Below are 22,007 nucleotides of genomic sequence, written 5' to 3' on the forward strand. Positions count from 1 at the left end.
TCCCCGCTGGAGGGCGGGGCCCCATTTCCAACGGCACTTTTTACTGCCATGAAAACATTATGAAAGGGCACTTTTCACTTCCCCAGATGTGACAGCCCGAAATCTGCCAGTCTGGGACGCTATGCTTTCTAGCTTGCAGATTCGGTGCGTTTCGCCAGTGGCTCACGAGCGCTGGGAGGACGGTCTCCTTTCTCCCACCCCTCGAGCCTCCCCTCCGGAGCTCGGGTTTGGAGTGAGAGCAAATATCTCACCTCCAGCTTTTCCGTGGGACCCACGAGCTTCCCGGATCAGCACACCCACTCTGCGCTGCCCCACTGCTGGTACGTCAGCGATTGTAGCGATGAGTCCATTAGCGAGAGCTCTGCCTGCCTGGTTAGCGCGGGCCAGCTCTTTGCGGTGGCTCATACGCACAATCAGACTCGGCTATGCGATTCAGTTCGCGAAACGGCCCCCCAAGTCACGGGTGTGTATTCACCAGGGTCAGCCCCCTGTCCGCCCCTGTCTTGCGAGAGGAGATTGCTGTCCTCCTGGCGAAGGATGCAATCGAGCCGCTCCCTCCAGCCGAGATGGAGAGCGGGTTTTACAGCCCACGCTTCATCGTGCCCAAAAAGAGCGGTGGGTCATGGCCAATCCTAGATCTGCGCGTTTTGAACCGCTGCCTGCACAAGCGGCCGTTCAGAATGCTCACGCAGAAGCGCATCCTCCGGTGCGTTCGTCCTCTGGGTTGGTCTGCAGCATTAGACCTGATGGACGCGTATTTCCATGTCTCCACTCTTCCTCGCCACCGACAGTTTCTGCGGTTTGCGTTTGAAGGTCGAGCTTGGCAATACAAAGCCCTCCCCTTCGGGCTCTCTCTGTCTCCGCGGGTCCTCACCAAGCCCGCGGAGGGTGCCTCAGCGCCCCTTCGGCTCGCGGGCATCTGCATACTCAATTTCTTTACGACTGGCTGATTTTTGCCCTCTCTCGGAGCAGTTGATTATGCACAGAGACAAAGTGCTCTGGCACTTCCACCTGTGGGGGTTTCAGGTCAACCGAGAAAAGAGCAAACTCGCCCCCGTGCAGAGGATCTCTTCTCTCGGGCTGGAGCTGGACTCGGTCACCATGGCAGCGCGCCTCTCCGGAGAGCGCGCTCAGCTGATGCTGTACTGTCTGAGAGAGCTCGACAGTAAAATAGTGGTCCCACTGAAACTATTTCAGAGGCTCCTGGGGCATATGGCATCCGCAGCCGCTTCATGCCGCTCGGATTATTCAATATGAGACCACTTCAGCACTGGCTTCACGATCGAGTCCCCAGACGCGCATGGCACGCGCGCGCACACCGAGTCTCTGTTACTGCGCTGTGTCGCCGCGCCCTCAGCCCTTGGAGCGACCCCTCGTTCCTACAGGCCTGGGTGTCTCTAGAACAGGCGTCCAGTCTTGTTGTCGTTTCAGCAGACACTTCCAACACGGGCTGGGGGGCTGTGCGTTGTGGGCATGCGGCTGCGGACCTGTGGAAAGGTACCCAGTTGCATTGGCATATCGCCTGGAGCTGTTGGCAGTGTTCCTCGCTCTCCACCGTTTTTTTCCGGTGCTGGAGCGGCAACACGTGCTGGTCAGGACGGACAGTACGGCGGCGGTGGCGTATATCAGCCGTATAGGGGGTATGCGCTCTCGCCGCATGTCTCAGCTCGCCCGCCGTCTGCTACTCTGGAGTCATCCGCGGCTGAAATCGCTGCACGCCATTCATATTCAGGCAAGCTCAACCGTGCAGCCGATGCGCTCTCACGGCAGCCTTGCGTCCTGGAGAATGGAGACTCCACCCCGAGTCTGTTCAGCTGATATGGGCGCGATTCGGGGAAGCCCAGATCGATCTGTTGCTTCCCCCGAGATCGCTCATTGCCAGTTGTTTTTTTCCTGACCGAGTGCTCTCGGCACGGATGCACTGGCTTACAGCTGGCCTCGGGGCACGCGCAAATACGCGTTTCCCCCAGTGAGCAGTCGCGCAGTTACTGTGCAAGGTCAGGGAGGACGAGGAACAGGTTGCTGGTTGCGCCCCTCTGGCTCAACCGGACCTGGATGTCAGAGCTCTCCCTCGCGATAGCCCTCCCCTGGCAGTCCCTTCGAGAGAGCACCTACTCTCTCAGGGACAGGGCACCACCTGGCACCCTCGCCGATCTTTGAAGAGATTTTTAGACGCGAGGAAGACTTAGGTAACCTCCGATTGCGGTGGCTAATACCGTCACTCGGGCTAGAGCCCCCTCCCCGAGCGCGCCTATGCCCTGACGTGGAGTCTATTCACTGAATGGTGTGTCTCTCGCTGAGAAGACCCCCGTAATTTGCCAGATCAGCGTTGTGCTTTCTTTACGCCGAGAGAAGTTGGAGAGCAGGCTGTCGCCCTCCACACTCAAGGTTACGTGGCTGCCATCTCCGCTCTTATAACGCGGTGGCTGGCAGCACCGTGGGAACGCATAACCTCATCATCCGGTTCCTCAGGGGCGTTAAGCGAATTAATCCACCCCGCCCCCTCTCATGCCCTCTTAGGATCTCGCCCTCGCTACACAAGCCGCGTCAGATCCCTTCGATCCTCGACTCAGTATTTTTCTGTCCCTGAAGACAGCTCTGCTGGTCGCGTTGATATCGATTAGAGGGTCGGGGACCCGGAGGCATTTTTCGGTCAGTGACTCGTGCCTGTAATTGGGCTGGCTTCTCTCACGTCCTGAGACCCCGCCCGCGATATGTGCCCAAGGTTCCTACCACTCCGTTTTAATACGAGGTAGTGAGCCTGCAAGCGCTGCCCTCGGAGGAGGCAGACCCAGCCCTTCTTATTGTCCAGTTCGCGTTTTGCGTATTATCCGGACCGCACTCAGAGTTTAGATCATCTGAGCAGCTCTTCGTCTGTTATAGCGGTCGGCAGCAGGGAAGTGCCGTACCGAAATAAGTTTCCACTAGATTGTGGATGCCTTTCTTTCACTATCAGAGCCGAGATGAGCCGCGTCCCCCGAGAGCGCGTGCACACTCCACTCGGAGCTTCGCATCCTCTCGAGCGCGCGCACGCGGCGCCCCTCTAACAGACATCTGTAGAGCTGCGGGCTGGGTAACACCCAACACATTTGCAAGGTTTTACAATCTGCGAGTGGAGCCGGTTTCCTCAAGGGTATTAGGTAACCCTTGGTGATTGAGGAAACAATTCGGTAGGGTGATGAAACACGCTTGCTGCGCCATTTTCCCTAACACGGAGATACGTGCGCCTTTTTATCTGTCAGTAAAGTTCCCTGTCAGGTGAGCCCTGCAGATTCCTCCGTGGCCCCCAGCACTGACTCAGCGGAGGAGTCACTTGCTGGCCCACTACGTTGTAGGTCTGCCCGCTGGTCAGCCCGCGTTTTGGGTAAAGGTGCCTGCTATGAGTGATCCCCACTAGGCGATCCCATATGCTTATTCCGCCACGGTTAAGTCCCCCCCCTGGGCGGACCCGTGTCTTCCCTCCCCGCTAACCACTCTTTTGCTATGCGTACTCCCCCTTTTTAGGGCTAGTCCATATGTAATTCTGTCATCTATCGCCCTTGGGTAACGGATGGCCTCCGCAGCGTCCTCCCTATCGGGATTGCACGCTTCCCAACGTACTGTCGTATTTTCCTAGAATTATCTAGATGCTCACGACTTCCCAAAAAATATATATAAATCCGTAAAACTTCTGTTGAAGTAGGATAAATTAGGGCCAGGGACACGTTGGAGGACCGCGCCCCCCATGATGTGGGTGCGTCACGCTTGCTTGACTATCTCCTCATCGGGGGTGTTGGTAAGGTGCAGTCATTTTGGCGCTTTCAATGGGCTCCCAATGCGTGGATTTTACAATCAAATCCACTTATAGTGCTGAAGTTCCCCCCGAAGGGGAACGTTCGAGGTTACTAAAGTAACCCTTCGTTCCCCGAGGAGGGGAACGGAAGCACTATACTCCGTCGCCATAATGACTGTCCCTTAGCTGTTGAAAGTCTCTTCAGCTTAAAAAGGATAGCGTCTGCTGGCGCCAGGTGAGCTTATATACTCAGTTGATTGCTTATGCCGCTCACCTGCGCAGGCTTGCGCTGCCAATTCATTCTTAATTGGCCCGTTCAATACTCTTTCAGACGAGTAGCTTCTGAACCGAACCTCCCAATGCGTGGATTTTACAATCAAATCCACTTATAGTGCTTCCGTTCCCCTCCTCGGGGAACGAAGGGTTACTTTAGTAACCTCGAACGTTTCACAAGGTTGTTTTTACAGCATCGATGTTGTAATGTAATTACAATAAATTCTGTTAAATAAACTTAAGCATTTAATTTGTTGCAAAGGCTCATTCGAGAGGAGACTTTTATTCTGACATTATTATTTTTATTCAGTTTTTAAATTAATTTCACTAATATAACTGTTATTTAATAATAGTAATATTAAAATGTTCATATGATTTATTTACAAAAAGTTAAACAGTTTGTAAAGTCATATTTTCTGTCTTTAAGTAGATTTAATAAATGAGAGACTTGCTTTGTTTACCAAATAAGTGAATCTAATTGAATTTGCATTGTACACATTAAATAAAAGTTAAAAATGTATTATTTTTATTTTATGTATTAAGTTTGTAGTTATGATACTCCTAAAATAATTCAGCATAAATCCGCAGATTTTTTACAAAATTCTCAGCAGAAATAGCAAAAAAAAGTCACAGATTCTGTCTGACCCTAGTAATAATTCATAATTTAAACCAGTGGTTCTCAAACTTTTTTCACCAAGTACCGCCCTAGAAAAAAATTGTCTCTCCAAGTACCACCATAATGACCAGTATTAAAAAATAGCGTCGTAAGCCTAATTTAGCAGCTACAGCTGTGCACAGTTTAAAAAAGAGGCAAATGAATTCCTATTACTAAGAATATGTATTATTGTCAGTCACTTTAAACATTTTAAATGGTTTGAACATTAACTGTGCTTGCAGGTAAAAAAAAATAATTTTTAAATTAAAATGTGCTTTTAAAAGTTCATTAAAAAATGGCACTGTTCTTAAAAAGTAAAAAGAAAACTGCTGTACTTAAATCTAAAGTATTCATAGTAGCCTATTCATCAAAAGCTGGAAATATTGCTTGGACCTCATAAATATAGGCTATATGTCATATTCATACACTTTATGACAAATCTTAAAAATATATGTTAAAATGTACATATAACAGGGTTCATACAGGCACAGCCTAATGAAAATCAAGGAATTTTAAGTACTTTTTCCAGCACCTATTTTTTTATTTTTAAGACTGACATGCTATGTATTGAAGACCTGAAATGTATTCTCAGCAACCCATAAAACATTGCATAGGAATTGATACAAATAAAAACCATTAATAATAATATTTATTAATCCTATAATAATAATATAATAAACCTGCACTAAATGCTTGTGAAATATTTTTTGTACTCAAGTAAAAATACTATTACACTACTAAAATAACAGAAATTTTATTAAATAATACTAATATTAGGTAAAAGTACAAAGTACTCTTTTAAAAAGTACTAGTTGGTAACTTTTGAAAAAAAAAAAAATCAGATTTTCATTATGAAATCACTTTTTTTTAAGTGTAAACCTGATTGAATGGTTTAATTGCTTAAATCCTGAACCTACATGTATAGGAATTTGCACTAACAAAGGAAGTATGATCGATTTTTCCTTTCATGACAATTAATCTTTTTCAATAGCACTGGCAAAACTACCACATAATCTCATGCCATAGAGACACTTTTTGCCCATTTTTTAAACAATATTTTCAAGCTTTGAAAGGTATAATTAAAGTATATGATGAAAAGATTTAAATTTAGCCTTTTGTTTACATATTTTACACTATTTTTCTTTACAATATGGCAAATTTGTTCCATAAATATCTGTACATCACATGTAGATATTTTTTTTTTACTTGATCCTACTTGATCTAACTAAAATACAAACTTTACAAAAAACACAAGTACACTGTCAGTAAAAAATAAAACAAATGACTTCATTATGACAAAAATACATTTACTAAAGCAGTGCTTTAAGAGCCTTATTGTTAATTTTGATAAACATAAGTAACAACATATTGCTTTGACCTGTAATGCTTTAAGACAGATCAGAATACAGCTAAATGTATAAATCGCCCAAATACCTCATCCAGAAACATTTCCAGCATAATTATTTTGTCGTAAAGAAATAAAAAAAGTTCCACCTTTGCTAAAAGTAAGTTTCACCTCACAATACAGCCAAATAAGAAGACCAATAGCATTGTCATCGATCATGCATCAATCTAATTCTAAATACTTGATAACTTTGAATACTTTTGACTAAATTTAGTCAAGAAGCAAAGATAAATAATGTCTACTTTAATAGTGAACAGATCGTGATTGTATTCAATCTGAGCACACACGCAATCATGAGAGAACTTGCAGTTCATTTGAAAAAAAGCCCATATAAGAGCTTGCATATCTTTTTTGCGATTTGCGTACATGAATGAGCTCTCGTGTTAAAATAAAGCACTCGTACCACTAGTACCAAACTAGTACCACAGTTTGAGAACCACTGATTTAAACCATTTAAATGCACTGTGTATTTATTTATTTTTGGAAAGGCTGGTTCGTAAAAAGTGGGATTGGAGAGCCATGTTCACTTATTAGTCGTAGAATGCTTTTACTCCTGTAAATAAGGAACTGTGTGTTTGCAGAACAGGATTAATGACTAAAAGGTGAACTGACAGCTGAATATAAATACAATGTGTATGTGGCCACTGAAACAAAAGCAATTTTTTCAGAGCAATATAAATATGACGGTACCTTTAGGAGTCCACAAACTTATCCATTACGTTTAAGATTAGATTAGTTTAAGAGTTGTGTGTTTGTTTTTGTTTGTTAGTGTATCTATATGAACATGTGTGTGTATTTATGACATATTAGGTATTACGCATATGAATTATGAAGACATTGTCCATGCCCCCATTTTTTTAAAAGGCTTATAAATAATTTTTCAGAAAGTAAAACTGCACCCAGTTTCCAGTGAGGGAAGGTTTTAGGGATGGGATTGTGGTAGGGTGATAAAAAATACGATTTGTACAGTATAAAAACAATGGAAACAAAAACAATTTAAAAAAAGGAGAATTCTCCACAAATCACCAAACAAACAGGTTTGTGTTTGAGTGTGTGTGTGTGTTTGGGTAAGTGTATGCTGATCACTCACTGAGGGAATACGACGATCTGGATAAAAGAGATGAAACAGAAGACCAGGAGCGTACAGGCCACGTAACCACCAAAACGATCATCAACCTTCTTAGCATACTAGAAAACAGACAAGAAAAGATGTCAGAACTGACAAATCTGTGACAAACATAAATGCTGTAAGATATTTTTGATTGCTAAGATGACCCTGAAGCAGGTTTATTTTGCAACCAGAAAGGTGTGTGGAGGATAGCTTTCATTTCAGTTATGAGAATGTTAAACTAATAATAGACTAACCAGAATTCCAAAAACTTTTTTTTGCTTAGAAATTTTTCCTGATTAACCAAAAACAAATGTAAAATAAAATATTGGTGAATAACTATAAAATCGCCACGGTGTAATTTTTACACGTCACATTCTTTTCAAATGTACATAACAGACCTTCAATAAAACATTTAACCCCACCAGTCTTTGATTTTAACTAAATTTGTCTTGTTTAAAATGTTACACAGATGTTTAGACAAAACCAGATCCAAAAACGGAGTGACGCGGTGGCTCTGTGGTTAGCACTGCCGCCTCACAGCAAAAAGGTCACTGGTTCAAGCCTCGGCTGGGTTAGTTGGTGTTTCTGTCTGGAGTTTTCATGTTCTCCCCATGTTCGTGTGGGTTCCTCCGGATGCTCTTGTTTCCCCCACAAGTGCCTTTCACTTTCACTCACTGAATTAGTGTTTATAATAAATACATAAAGTCACAAAGAGTAAAAGAAGGCAATTTGTAGAGGTATTAAAACCCTAAAATACAATGAAAGATGGACAGTCTTACGGTGGGGAAATAAGTTATGTGTAGCATCAGCATCTTATGGCTTATCGGACAGCTCATCAGCCTCCGAGACACAACGCACGATCATGTTCAAACTTTGTTGGTGTTGTTCTCTTTTTTTAAACTATAAAATTATAAGACTAAATAAATAAATAATGAATGATCTAAAAAAAAAAAAAAAAAAACGATTGATTATTAATGAAGTGTGCTCCACAGAGGTGAGTGGGCTTGACAAACACCCTGTAGAAACAATCTTCTCTCTATAAAAAAATACTCCCCCTCCTTACTCTAGCACTTAATTCTCTAGACCCATTTGCATGAAAGTCTTTAAGCTAAGAAACCCCTTAGTTTAAACATTAAGGGTTCCTTTAGTAAAACTTGGGTTGCAAGAACAAAAAGAGTTTTTGCAACCCAATTTTGTCAAAATTGTCAAAATTGTTCCTTCAACCATTGCTACAAAGTCCTAAGTAACCAATTTCCCTTAACAACTTTAGGGGACCAATACAGTTTTCTTAAATGAGCAAATGATTCTTAATGTGCAAACATTTTCACACAAATAAAAATGTTTTCGATAAAAAAAAAACAACAGAATTGTAAAAAACCCTCAAAACTGAACGGTAATAAAACCATTTAAAGAACTATCGATGGCACGTCAATAGGGGTGCATCCATGTAAACTTGCAGTTTTATTCCTAATCCAAAATTTTTTTATACCCATACCCAGGGCTAAACATTAACACCTGCCAACCCACCAAATGCGGGTAGATTTCAGCGGTGGCAGGTAAGACAGACAATCTCACTATCCACTTTGGCTGGTTGAAAATAATTTTCCCAAATAATAATTCTTCAAAGCAGGGTTCAACAATAAGGATGGTCCAATATGCATGCAAAGGCTATCTGAAAATAGAGAAGCAACACGACTGACAAAAATAATTGCCTTCACATGAGCAATAGAAAGCAGGTAAATACCGATTGAGAGGAACACCGGTTGCTTTATTCTTTGAACACATTATTTTTGGGTCTATCCTTAACCGTTTGTGTGTGATCATCCTTTCATTCATATCATACGGTATGTTTTATGTTTCTGTTTTATGTTAATATGGTTTAATTATCATTTTTTTAAACGAAATTGCTTTAATGGGAGATTAACTCCACATTTATGTGTAGTTAACTGGTGATCTGGGACCTTTAGCCAGGACAGATTACTGTGCATATGTTTTGTTAGATAAAAAGTATAGTATACAGCTATTTTTTGCTTGTTTTGACACATTTAAAAATTGTGGCTAATAAATAATTAATTGTTTATGCTTGGTGTGGTCAGAGAAAGATTTGGTAAATCCTTCATTTTGAGCTCTGAAAATTATGTGAAATAAAAACTAATTGTAGTACTATGAAACCATGACCCATTTGCTCATGATTATTGAGCAGGCCCATACACGACGCACAAAAAGTGCAATGAATGAGGATGCATGTGGAGATAACGCAAAATCTAAAACAAGTAATTTTAGCATGTAAAAGTCATATTTATGTGTATAAAATATATTTTCCCAACTATAAAATTTCAGCTAGTGAAAATGGTGAGTGGCTAGTAATGTTGGAAATCTACTAGCCACAGTGGCTGTTGATCAAAATAGTTAATATCCAGCCCAGCCCATACCCCTTCCCCATGGCCCTTCAAACAGAATGTGAAGAGGAAGGGCTTGAAATTTTACTCCTAAGAATTGGGACAGCACTACAGCACCTGCACACGTCATCATACAGTATGTCATTGAGATCTCTTGCTTCATATGAGATTAGATGATTGCGACTGCTGTAGTTATTCCACTTGCATTTTTTTGATATTTATCTTTAGGAAATCACTGAAGGCATATATCATGTCATGCTGATCTAATGTGGCAATAAGATTGTAACTGTACTGTGCATTGTCCAACTGTACGCTGGCCATATTTATAAATGTAAACGTACAAAAACAACCTTGACCTTGGGGGAAGGTCTATGGGGTAGATTTGGGACTGGGCCTTAGTGAAGATTCAAAAGGCTCTACATTATCCCAGCCGAGTTTCATAGCTCCTTCAGACATACAGTAATGTTTAGATCGACTCAATAAGGGAACGTCTTGACTTGCTTAACAGAAAGAAAATGTCAGAGATCATGTGTACTGCAGAGTTATTGCAAGACAAGCATTCATGGTTTGTTACGATCTGTTTATGATCAATAGAAAGCGCCTGTTGCCCTATGTTGCCAGAAATTCTAGTGAAATGCTTAATACAGGTAAGGTTAGGTAAGGTTGAAAGTTTTTTGCAATGCACTTTATGAAATCCCAAACCTCAAGGATATTTTCATCCACAGTGACACCTTTAAGTGGACTTTCATGCAGCTATGCACTAACAGGTCCTTGTGTGTATTGCCTCTACTTGTTGAATTGCTAAATTCCTTAATTGTAAGTTGCTTTGGACAAAAGACTCTGCTAAATCACTAAATGTAAATGAAAAATTAGCCCAGGTGCAGGGGTGCATTTAGATTTGTCATCGCATCATACATAGGCTTTATTTATTGTGATAAATTACTATTATTCATTATTGTCTATAGGCTACTTCAGTTATTTAAATTGCATCTTAATATTTAATATTTAATTTAAAATATTACATCAGCAAAACATGTATTTACTTCTAATTATTGTTGTCAGTGCTGACTTGTTTAGCTTATAGCCTACTGTTCCAAAAGCCTCAAACTAAACAGGAAAAAAATATAGTTCATGACAAGTTATAATACTCCTTAGACTCCTTAGGTAATGCAGTAGCATAATACAGTGAAATAATATGATTTTCATTCATTTTCCTTCAACTTAGTCTCCCTTAATTTATCAGGGATCACCACAGCAGAATGAACTGTCTAATATGATTTTGAGCCATGTCTAAACAGAATTCGCGCGTGAGTAAAATTGACCCACATTGGCAGTTTTAGGTATGAACGACTCGCGGCGCTTCTACTGTTAACAACTACCCTGAAAATCCTTACTGAACTGGCTAAAATGTCTCCAAAGACAACTCTAAAGAATTCAGTCTTCCACTTTTCTGCATTTTTGTATCCCATCAAGAAAGTGTAGGGCAATACCCCCACATGATCTCATCTGTCTGGTTTATCAGCTAGACCAGGGGTGTCCAAACTCTGTCCTGGAGGGCCGGTGACCTGCATATTTTAGTTCCAACCCCAATTAAATACAGCTGAACCAGCTAATCAAGCTCTTTCTAGGTATACTAGAAACTTCCAAGGAGGCGTGTTAAAGGAAGTTGGAGCTACAATATGCAGGACACCGGCCCTCCAGGACCGAGTTTGGACACCCCTGAACTAGACGATCAGCTCTACTAAATAAATCTGGCAAGGGTGTAAAGATCTGAATGGGAAGCTGGAGGACAGCCAGCGTCTCTGAGTCTGACCTTCTTCTCCAGGCTGGAGGTTTGGAAGGTGAGGAGGAACTTCTTGACATGGTCTTTGCGGAGCTGGTCAATACTGCGAGCGTCGATGGCACGACCCAAAAACTCATCGACCTCATCCTCGGGGTTCAACGCCTCCTGAGCACCACGGCTGCATTTAAGAGCAGAACAACAGTTTAAGGAGCATAATATGAAGCCCTTAAAAAAAAAAAAAAAAGAATAAACAATACACTCACTTGTCTTTGCTGGAGGTTTCATCAATGCCCTGTGTGAAGAGAAGCAACACTTGTCAGTCAGCAATTACTATAAAGATCTGAAATTAGTGTAGGAGGGTTAGATTTGTAGATAAATGTTTTTTTTCACTCAAAGATGAATATATTATTATTAATTATTCACTCTCATGTCTTCAATGACCTGGGACCTTTGTTTATCTTCAGACACAAATCCAGAGAGCTCTTAGATTTCATCTAAAGCATCTTAATTTGGCTTCTGAAGTAGACTGAAACAACGATAGTATAAGTAAATAATAACAGAATTAAAATTTATGTGTGAACTACTCCTTTAAAAAGTGTGGATTTTTCAGGACATACTGACGTCCATTGAAATTGTTATGTTGTGTGTTCTTTGACTGTCTGGGAAATTTTGTGACTGAATAACTGAATATAATCATATGTTGGTTAGGTTAGGCTTCATTCAGCCTACTTTCTTGCTTTCTGTCAGCTTTACGTTTAATTAGAGCTAGTAACTACAGCTCAGATCAATGTTTTGTGTCTGTTTTTTTAGTTTTGATTAAATCATCCTCCAATGTAATAAGCAGGATAATGTACATTTAGCAAGTTGCTTCCCAGAATAAGGCCCTTCAGTCTTATTTAAACCTGATTCATAGTGTGAAAACCAGCTGCATATACATTATGCATTAATTACAGTATTACACAGCTGGAATACTTAATTTGAATTAGTCAGTTGTGACAATCTATAGTATGTTATTTTGAGACAACAACTGCTGAATAACATAGGCTCATCCAGGAACTTTAAATCACCCTGTATCCCAGTGAATACGTTCACATAAATATACTTAGATCCACATTCATATGTACAGGGTTTCTGCAGGTCAAGTCAAATTTAAGACTTTTTAAGACTATTTTAAGGCCCTTATGAATAAAACTTCAGACTTAAACAAGGCTAAACCATAAGGATTTTCACTTGTCTCATTAAAAACTCTAAATACTTAATACTTTAATAAAAAACTCAATGTGTCAAAACAAGCAAACCATGCAAATACTTATTATCAATATACATTTCTTTGACAAGCTTTAAAACCTATAATAAACTAAATGTACAATACTCTATAGACACATATGATCTATAAATACATGAAGAACTTACCAATGTTATTGTGAAGAAGATAATTAAACTATACTTGTAAATAGAGTTTTTTTGTTAGATGGATTGCTTGTGACTGTATGGGTGTTGGTCTGATTGGGCAGCTTTACATAGACATTTGAAATTTCGGACCGGTTTAACATCATTTAAGACCTACAAGTCAATATTTAATTAAATTTAAGACTTTTTTACAAACCCTGCGAACACCCTGTATGTATCCGCTTGGCTGTCATACCGCAGTTTTTGACTGATTGCTGCCATCTAGTGAATGAATAATAAGTTGTTTAGTTTATGCTTGAACCAGCTGGTTTAGTTTCTGTCAACATTTTTGTCTGTTTGGTGCCATCTTGTGACTGAAAAGTGTGCAGGTTAGTGTATACTCCATCAGCTGATTTTGTTTCTGTCAGGTTTGCGTTTAATTAAAGGATTAATAAACTACTACAGCTCAGAACAATGTTAATGTCTAGTTATTCTATGCCAGTGGTTCTCAAACTTTTTTCACCAAGTACCACCTTAGAAATAAATCGTCTCTCCAAGTACCACCTTACGACGCTATTTTTTAACCAGTATTAAAAAATAGCGTCATAGGCCTAGTTAAGCAGCTACAGGTGTGCACAGTTTAAAAACGATGCAGATTACTTCCTATTATTAAGAATATGTATTATTATCAGTCACTTTAAACATTTTAAATAGTCTGAACATTAACTGTGCTTGCAGATAAAAGAAAAATTTTAGTTAAAATGTGCTTTTAAAAGTTCGTAAAAAAATGGCACTGTTCTTAAAAAGTAAAAAGAAAACTGCTGTACTTAAATCTAAAGTATTCATTGTAGCCTATTCATAAAAAGCTGGAAATGCTGCTTGGACCTTATAAATATAGGCTATATGTCATATTCCTACACTTTCAGACAAATCTTGAAATAAATGTTAAATGTACATATGACAGGGTTTATACAGGCACAGCCTAATGAAAATCAATTCCAGCACCTTTTTTTTTTTTCAAGACTGACATGCTATGTACTGAAGACCTGAAATGTATTCTCAGCAACCCATAAAACATTGCATAGGAATAGATACAAATAAAAAACATTAATAATAATATTTATTAATCATATATTAATAATATAATAAACCTGCACTAAATGCTTGTGAAATCTTTTTTGTACTCAAGTAAAAATACTATTACACTGCTAAAATACCAACATTTTTAGTAAATAATGCTAATATTAGGTAAAAGTACAAAGTACTCTTTTAAAAAGTACTAGTTGGTTACTTTTGAAAAAAAAAAATCAGATTTTCATTATGAAATCACTTTTTTTAAGTGTAAACCTGATTTAATGGTTTGATTGCTTAAATCCCAAAGCTACGTGTATAGGAATTTGCACTAAAAAAGGAAGTATGGTCGATTTTTTCTTTCATGACAACTAATCTTTTTCAATAGCACTGGTAAAACTACCAAATAATCTTTAAGGCCAGAGACACTTTTTGCCCATTTTTTAAAAAAGGTATTTTTAAGCTTTGAAAGGTTAAATTAAAATATATGGTAAAAATATTTTTATTTAGCCTTTTATTTACATATTTTACACTATTTTTCTTTACAATATGGCAAATTTGTTTCTTAAATAGCTGTCCATCACATGTAGATTTTATTTTACACTTAATCTTAACCTAAAATAGAAACTTAAAAAAAATACAAGTACACTGTCAGTAAAAAATAAAACAAATGACTTTATTTTACTTGAGGTATTTGAAATATGAAAACACTACACTTAAAGCAGTGCTTTAAGAGCCTTATTGTAAATGTTGATAAATAAACAATAAGTAACAATGGATTGCTTTGACCTGTAATGCTTTAAGACAGATCAGAATACAGCTAAATGTGTAAATCACACAAATACCTCATCCAGAAACATTTCCAGCATACTTCTTTTGTCGTAATGAAATAAAAAAGTTACACCTTTGCTAAAAGTAAGTTTCACTTCACAACACAGCCAAATAAGAAGACCATTAGCATTGTCATCGATCATGCATCAATCTATTTCTAAATACTTGATAACTTTGAATACTTTTGACTAAATTTAGTCAAGGAGCAAAGACAAATAACGTCTACTTTAATAGTGGAAAGATCGCGATTGTTTTCAATCTGAGCACACAAGCGATCATGAGAGCACTTCCAGTCCATTTGAAAAAAAGCATATTTAAGAGCTCGCATATCTGTTTTAGCGATTTGCGTACATGAATGCGCTCTAGTGTTAAAATAAAGCACTCGCCGCATTTGCAGAAATGAGTAATTGCGCAATACCTTCATTCCCGCGCCGCCATTCAGAATGTATTTAGAGGAGTGACAGGTCAGAGGCGAGTCGACTGGCTGTCGGAAAGCGAAACGTGTTTGTAGATCATCAAATAGGCAGGAAATATGTCCGCGGTTTAATTACTCTGCTAGACATCTCTATAGTGAAAACATCCGAGAAGCATTATTCCAACAAAACATTTGTTTTTAAGTTGTTTTTTCTGTCTCTGCAACACAGAAAGCCTTTGTCCCGCCCTTACATTTCACGCAACTAGACAAGGTCGACTGTGATTGGCTACTTTTCATGTCAGTCAAATGACGCTCCAGAATCAATTCTTAAACTTCGGAAACTGATTTTCAGCAGCTTATGACACAATGCACTAAAACAAACACTCTAAGCACAACGTTGTGGTCGTACGCTTCACAAAACAGCCAATGCTGATCACATCGATGGTATATTACACATTAAAGGATTAAAAGTGTTAATGTTTCTTTTATTATTCAGCGATTCCTCCGCGTACCACTAGGAGGAAGCCCACGTACCACTAGTGGTACGCGTACCACAGTTTGAGAACCACTGTTCTATGCTATTAATTGTTTTAATTAACCTTAAAAGCTTGAACTGATTACTTTTTAGTAATATCAATAGCATTTTAAATCTTTATGCACTGAATCAAGAATAGAATTCAAGAATCAGAATCAGGACATCTGAATGGACACCAGTGTTCATGTACAGGTAGAAACGGGTGTCAGATTGAGCGTGGGATGGCTTCTGTGGCTCTAACCATCTGTCTGAAGACTTTGGAGTCTTTGGTCCTGGAGAAGGATCTGTCGGGCACCCACCGCGGCACCAGAGCTTCATTAGAGTTGGTCCTCGTGCGCTGCATCTTGGCCATCATGGCCTTCTCGTCTTTCTGAAACAGAAAATTAAGGATGCATTGGTATTAATATGACTTTCATGTTATGGCAGAATATACTTACAAAAATTGTATTGTACAGTATTCTAACTTGGTTTTCATTAAAAAAAATATATATAGATATATTAAAAAAAAAAAAAAAAAAAATATATATATATATATATATATATATATATATATATATATATATATATATTATATACATTACGTGCCAATATTAAAATGATTTTTATGTTATGTTACATAACCATTAAATCATCATTAGAGACCTCATCAAAAGTACAGTATTTTGACATTCATTCATTCATTTTCTTTTCGGCTTAGTTATTAATCTGGGGTCACCACAGCGGAATAAACCACCAACCTATCCAGCACATTTTTTACACGGATGCTTTTCCGCAACCCATCTCTGGGACACATCCATACACACTCATACAATTCAGCCCACCCAATTAATCTGTACCGCATGTCTTTAGACTGTGGGGGAAACCAGAGCACCCGGAGGAAACCCACACGAACACAGGAAGAACATGCAAACTCCACACAGAAATACCAACTGACCCAGCCGAGGCTCGAACTAGCAACCTTCTTGCTTTGAGGCAACAGCACTACCTACTGTGCCACTGCGTCCCCCAGTATTTTGACATGATGCTTTTAATTATTTTAACAAAATTTTCTATAATGCAATAGAAGTCTTTCCTAAATATAAATAAAAATGGCATTTATGATACTAAAATGTGTTCTTGCCAAGTCTAACTAGGTAACTAAAATAAAACTAAACTCAAAAGACTAATCAATAACTTGAAAAAACAAAAACATTTGAAAAATTAGGGATTTTAAATTTATAACTTAAAATGTCTTAAATGAATCCAGCCATTTTCAAAATTAAGTTGTGCAGTATAAAATCATAGTGATTTATTCAATCAAATTGAGAAATATTTTTAAATTAAATATTGCTAAGTTAATTACATTTTTATTTTATTTAAAAAAATCTGATCGATATAACGCTTAGGGCACAGGTGTCAAACTCAGTTCCAAAAGGGCCGCAGCTCTGCACAGTTTAGTTCCAACCCTAATTAAACACACCTGATCAAACTAATTGAGTCCTTCAGGCTTGTTTGAAACCTACAGGTAAGTGTGTTGGAGCAGGGTTGGAACTAAACTGTGCAGGGCTTCGGCCCTCCAGGAATTGAGTTTGACACCCCTGGCTTAGGATATAAATGTTTTGCAGAAAAAAAAATATCCATAATAAAAAAATAACAAAAAATATCCATAATAACAAAAATGATTAGTACAGTACAGCAGAGAAGTACAGTATTTTGACATAATTCTTGCAGTAAGATTTAAAGGACTTTTCTTGGTAGTCTTTGATAGATATAAACATATGATGGTAGAGATTCATGACAAAAATCTACAGTAGGAGGTAAATAAAAAGAAACTAATCTCAAAAGACAAACCCAATAATTTGAAAAAAATATAAATTAAATAAAAGGGATTTTAGTTCATAATTTTATGTTACAAATGTATCATGAGATTTTTCAAAATGATGATATGCAATATAAAAATAGTAATTTATTAAATTAATTTGAAAAAAAAATGTTATTAAATATTTCAAAATTAATTAAATACTTGTGTGGCGCAGTGAGTTGCACAATCGCCTCACAGCAAGAAGGTTGCTGGTTTGAGCCTCGACTGGGTCAGTTGGCATTTCTGTGTGGAGTTTGCATATACTCCTTGTGTTTGCGTAGGTTTCCTCCAGGTGCTCCGGTTTCCCCTACAAGTCCAAAGACATTGGGGTACAGGTGAATTGAGTAGGCTAAATTGTCCGTAGTGTATGAGAATGGTTGAATGTGTATGAATGATTCCCAATGGTTTAAGAAATAATTTTAAATCAAATATTTAATTAAATACTTTCCTCAATCAATTACACTAAATTGAAAAAAATCTGAATGGTATTACAGTAAGTGAAAAAGAAAAAAGTTTTGCAGAACAGAAAATATCTACAAGAACATATTCACTGATAGCAGTGACGTGTGTAGGCAGTGAAATTTGAAGAAGGTTAAAGCACGGGCATCTTTAAAATGTTTGATCATGAACTCAATCTGACTGACCCTCTTCTGACTGCAGCCCAGCACGAGGAACGTCTCAATGCTGTTCTCCTTCAGGTATGCGTTTCTCTCCCCTCCGAAACCCGGCTCCACCTCATAGTCTCCATTCAGGTACTGTAGAGTCGCTTTAGTGATGTGGATCCTCCTGAAAACCGACAGCAGGTTCAGTTGTTGCTTTAGTGAATTCAGAATTAGTATCCCTCCTGAATTATTAGCCTGTATATTTTCCCCCAATTTTTGTTTAATGGAAAAAAGATTTTTTAACCTATTTCTAAACATATTAGGTTTAATAACTCATTTTTATTAACTGATTTTTTTTTTTGCCACAATGACAGTACATAATATTTTTCAAGATACTAGTATTTAACTTGTCTTCAATGAACCTAAACGAGCACATGTCACTCCGCTGCTAGTCCGTTTGCACTGGCTGCCAGTTGCTGCTCGCATCAAATTCAAAACTCTGATGTTTGCCTACAAAGTGACTTCTGGCCTAGCACCTTCTTATCTGCACTCACTTCTGCAGATCTATGTGCCCTCCAGAAACTTGCGTTCTGTGAATGAACGTCGCCTCGTGGTTCCATCCCAAAGAGGGAAAAAATCACTTTCGCGAACGCTCAATCTGCCCAGTTGGTGGAATGAACTCCCTAACTGCATCAGAACAGCAGAGTCACTCGCTATTTTCAAGAAACGACTAAAAACTCAACTATTTAGTCTCCACTTCACTTCCTAATCTGCAATTGCCTCTGAATATCACACTAACTGTACAAAAAAAAAAAAAAACAACTACTAACACTTCCCTTCTTAGACTTTACAGACCTGAAACTTGCCTTTAGTACTTATTCATTGTTGCTCTTAGTTGTGTAAATTGCTTCCTTGTCCTCATTTGTAAGTCGCTTTGGATAAAAGCGTCTGCTAAATGACTAAATGTAAATGTAAATGTAAATGTTAACTGCAAGTGCATTTTAAAGGCTTTCAGCAGGGGTCACCAAACTTGTTCCTGGAGGGCCAGTGTCCTACAGATCTTAGCTCCAACCCTAATAAACACACCTGAACAAGCTAATTAAGGTCTTACTAGGTCACAGGTGTCAAACTCAGTTCCAAAAGGGCCCAGCTCTGCACAGTTTAGTTCCAACCCTAATTAAACACACCTGATCAAACTAATTGAGTCCTTTAGGCTTGTTTGAAACCTACAGGTAAGTGTGTTGGAGCAGGGTTGGAACTAAACTGTGCAGGGCTTCGGCTCTCCAGGAATTGAGTTTGACACCCCTGTACTAGGTATACTTGAAACATCCAGGCAGGTGTGTTAAAGCAAGTTGGAGCTAAACCCTGCAGGGACACTGGCCCTTCAGGACCAAGATTGGAGACCCCTGACTTACAGTAACTAGGTTATTAAAGCAACCTAGGCAAGTAATTGTATAACAGTGGTTTGTTCTGTAGACAACTGAACTAAAATATTGCTAATGATATTAAAAAAAAATATATATTTTATTCTAGCCAAAATAGAACAAACAAGACTTTCTCCAGAAGAAAAAATATTCTAAGAAATACTTTGAAAATTCTTTGCTCTGTTAAACATGATTAAACAAAAAAAATTATTTTAAGGAAGGCTAATCATTTTGACTTTAGCTGTATGAAGTGTGATTGTGTGTGTGTGTGCCGCACCCAGCTTTGCCTCCAGCTTCCATGTGGTTGGCGAGTGTTACGTCGTTGGACCACACATCGAATTGCCATTTTCTCAATCCAAGAACACCACAGTGAACACGACCGCTGTGAATACCCACCCGCATGTTCACGTTCACCCCCGTCACCTCTCGCACCAGACTATAGCCAAAACAGTAAACATGGAACACAAAAATCACAGATGCTACAACTGTATATTTACAATTATACAACTTATCAATGATTTATTTAAACTCTAATTAATTTTAGAATTTAAATAGAAAAAAATGAATTTAATAATTTTATTAAAAACAACCTTTTTTGTTTTAATTGTTTTAATTGTTGCTATGAGATAAAATTTTTACATGTTTAATTTAGCTTTGAAAAATAATAAATAATAATAAAACAATAAAAACAAATTTAATTTAATATAATTTAGGATATTTTTGTTGGTAAGCCCACATTTCAAGTTTTTTTTATCTAATATCCATATTTTCTATTATTTAATTTTAGCTTTATTTCAATGAACAAAATATTACTAGACTTTGACAGATTGTAATGATTTTAGTTCACAATAACAACCCTCGCAGCAATCATGTAATTATTAGAATTGTTTAAAAAAATTAGTTTTTAATGAAAAAAATAACTATTACAAAATAATAGAGTTTTTACACTGGCCATTTCAAAAGTTCACACTTAGCTGATGATTGATAATAAAGCTTGCTTGGCCTGCTGTCCCAGGAGAGAGCCCTGACCTATGAGATCCTCGAGCCCTGGGCACCCTCCCATTTACAGGTAGATCTCAGGTAGATCTCGATGAACTCCTCCGACTTATTTCTGGCTAATGACAGATATAGGATGGCTAAAGAAAGATGTACACTTGCTAAGAGCTTGGCTTTTGTATCAATTTGGTAAGTTCAATTTGTTTTTGGACTGTGGGAGCAAACTGGAAAACCCAGGGAAAACTCCTTGGGTTATTTATAATGAGTTAGGAATCATCTAATTGGTGAATCAATTATGAGCTGATGCATGAGCATCTGTGATTAATCATAAGCATGTGATCCTCTCGAAATTAGTTTATAAATAAACTTCACTTATTTGATAATAAATCTGAATCGTTGTCATCTCTTTTTTCTTAGCTAATAATAATAATAATTACTTACAATTATATAGTGTTTTTCTGAACACTTAAAGTGCTTTACACATTTCTGTAATTTCTGTAATGAGCAATCTCCTTATTCACTACCAGTGTGCAGCATCCACCTGGATGATGCGACGGCATGCATATTGTGTCAGACCGCACCCCACACACCAGCTGATTGGTGGAGAGGAGACAGAGTGATGAAGCCAATTACGATATGGGGATGGTTAGGGGGACATGATGGACAGAAGCCAGTGGGTAAATTTGGCCAGAAAGCCGGGGTTAGACCCCTACTTATTTTTGAAGGACATCCTGGGATTGGACCTCGGTCTAACGTCTCATCTGAAAAACGGCACTCATTGGGCAGTATAGAGTCCCCATTAATATATACTGGGGCACTTCCAGCAGCAACCTGGCTTTCCCATGTAGTCTCCCATCCAGGTACAGCTTGGGTGCTGCCCTGCTTAGCTTCAGTGGGCAACTATGTGAGAGTTACAGCTTCCGGCAAGCTAGCTGTATTTCTATAATAATCTACTTTATTCAGCTTAATTCTTTTTTTAATTTTACCTTTAATAAATCTAGGGGCGCCGATGTGTTGCTATTTTCAGACTATCGCAAGCTTAATTTTCCCATTTTTTTCCATCCTTAAAGAAGCAAAAGTGGATTTGGACATGCCCTAAAGCTTTTGAGCCATGTGCTTTAGACTTTGCACCTATATCGTTAAAATAGAGCACTAGTTGGTTAGGCAACAATTCTGATATTACAGATATCAGATTTGAAGATTTGAAGTGTCTTTAATGTTTCAGAAACATTTTGAGAAGACAAAAGGAAAGAATATAAATACAATAATATTCTATGATCATTTAACTGAATATATTTATGTGAAAATGAAATACATACAATATAAAGAAAGAGTGAACAGTAAATGTTATTATATTTTGTTATTATATCGTGGTAAAAAATTATGTAAAAAATTGGTTTTAATCTAAAAAATACACATTCTAATGTAAGAGAAAACTTTATAAAATACTATATATAACTATAATACACTTTTTTGTGTGTGTAGATGAGAGCTAAGCAAGACTCA

General features: G+C 38.4%; 1 protein-coding gene across 2 annotated transcripts in view; it reads right to left on the minus strand.

The window, feature by feature from the left end:
• Positions 1 to 22,007, minus strand: part of adcy6a (adenylate cyclase 6a) — a 133,830-nt gene that overhangs the window by 28,401 nt on the left and 83,422 nt on the right. For both annotated transcript variants that reach the window (XM_017353730.4, XM_073939520.1), the window contains 6 exons: positions 19,783 to 19,941; positions 18,124 to 18,265; positions 15,881 to 16,009; positions 11,662 to 11,690; positions 11,429 to 11,576; positions 7,196 to 7,293 (listed from right to left, as the gene is read on the minus strand). In XM_017353730.4, coding sequence (XP_017209219.1) covers positions 7,196 to 7,293; positions 11,429 to 11,576; positions 11,662 to 11,690; positions 15,881 to 16,009; positions 18,124 to 18,265; positions 19,783 to 19,941 — 705 coding nt within the window. The remainder of the gene's footprint in view (positions 1 to 7,195; positions 7,294 to 11,428; positions 11,577 to 11,661; positions 11,691 to 15,880; positions 16,010 to 18,123; positions 18,266 to 19,782; positions 19,942 to 22,007) is intronic.

The sequence above is a fragment of the Danio rerio genome, chromosome 23, assembly GCF_049306965.1.
Source record: "Danio rerio strain Tuebingen ecotype United States chromosome 23, GRCz12tu, whole genome shotgun sequence".
NCBI lineage: Eukaryota > Metazoa > Chordata > Actinopteri > Cypriniformes > Danionidae > Danio > Danio rerio.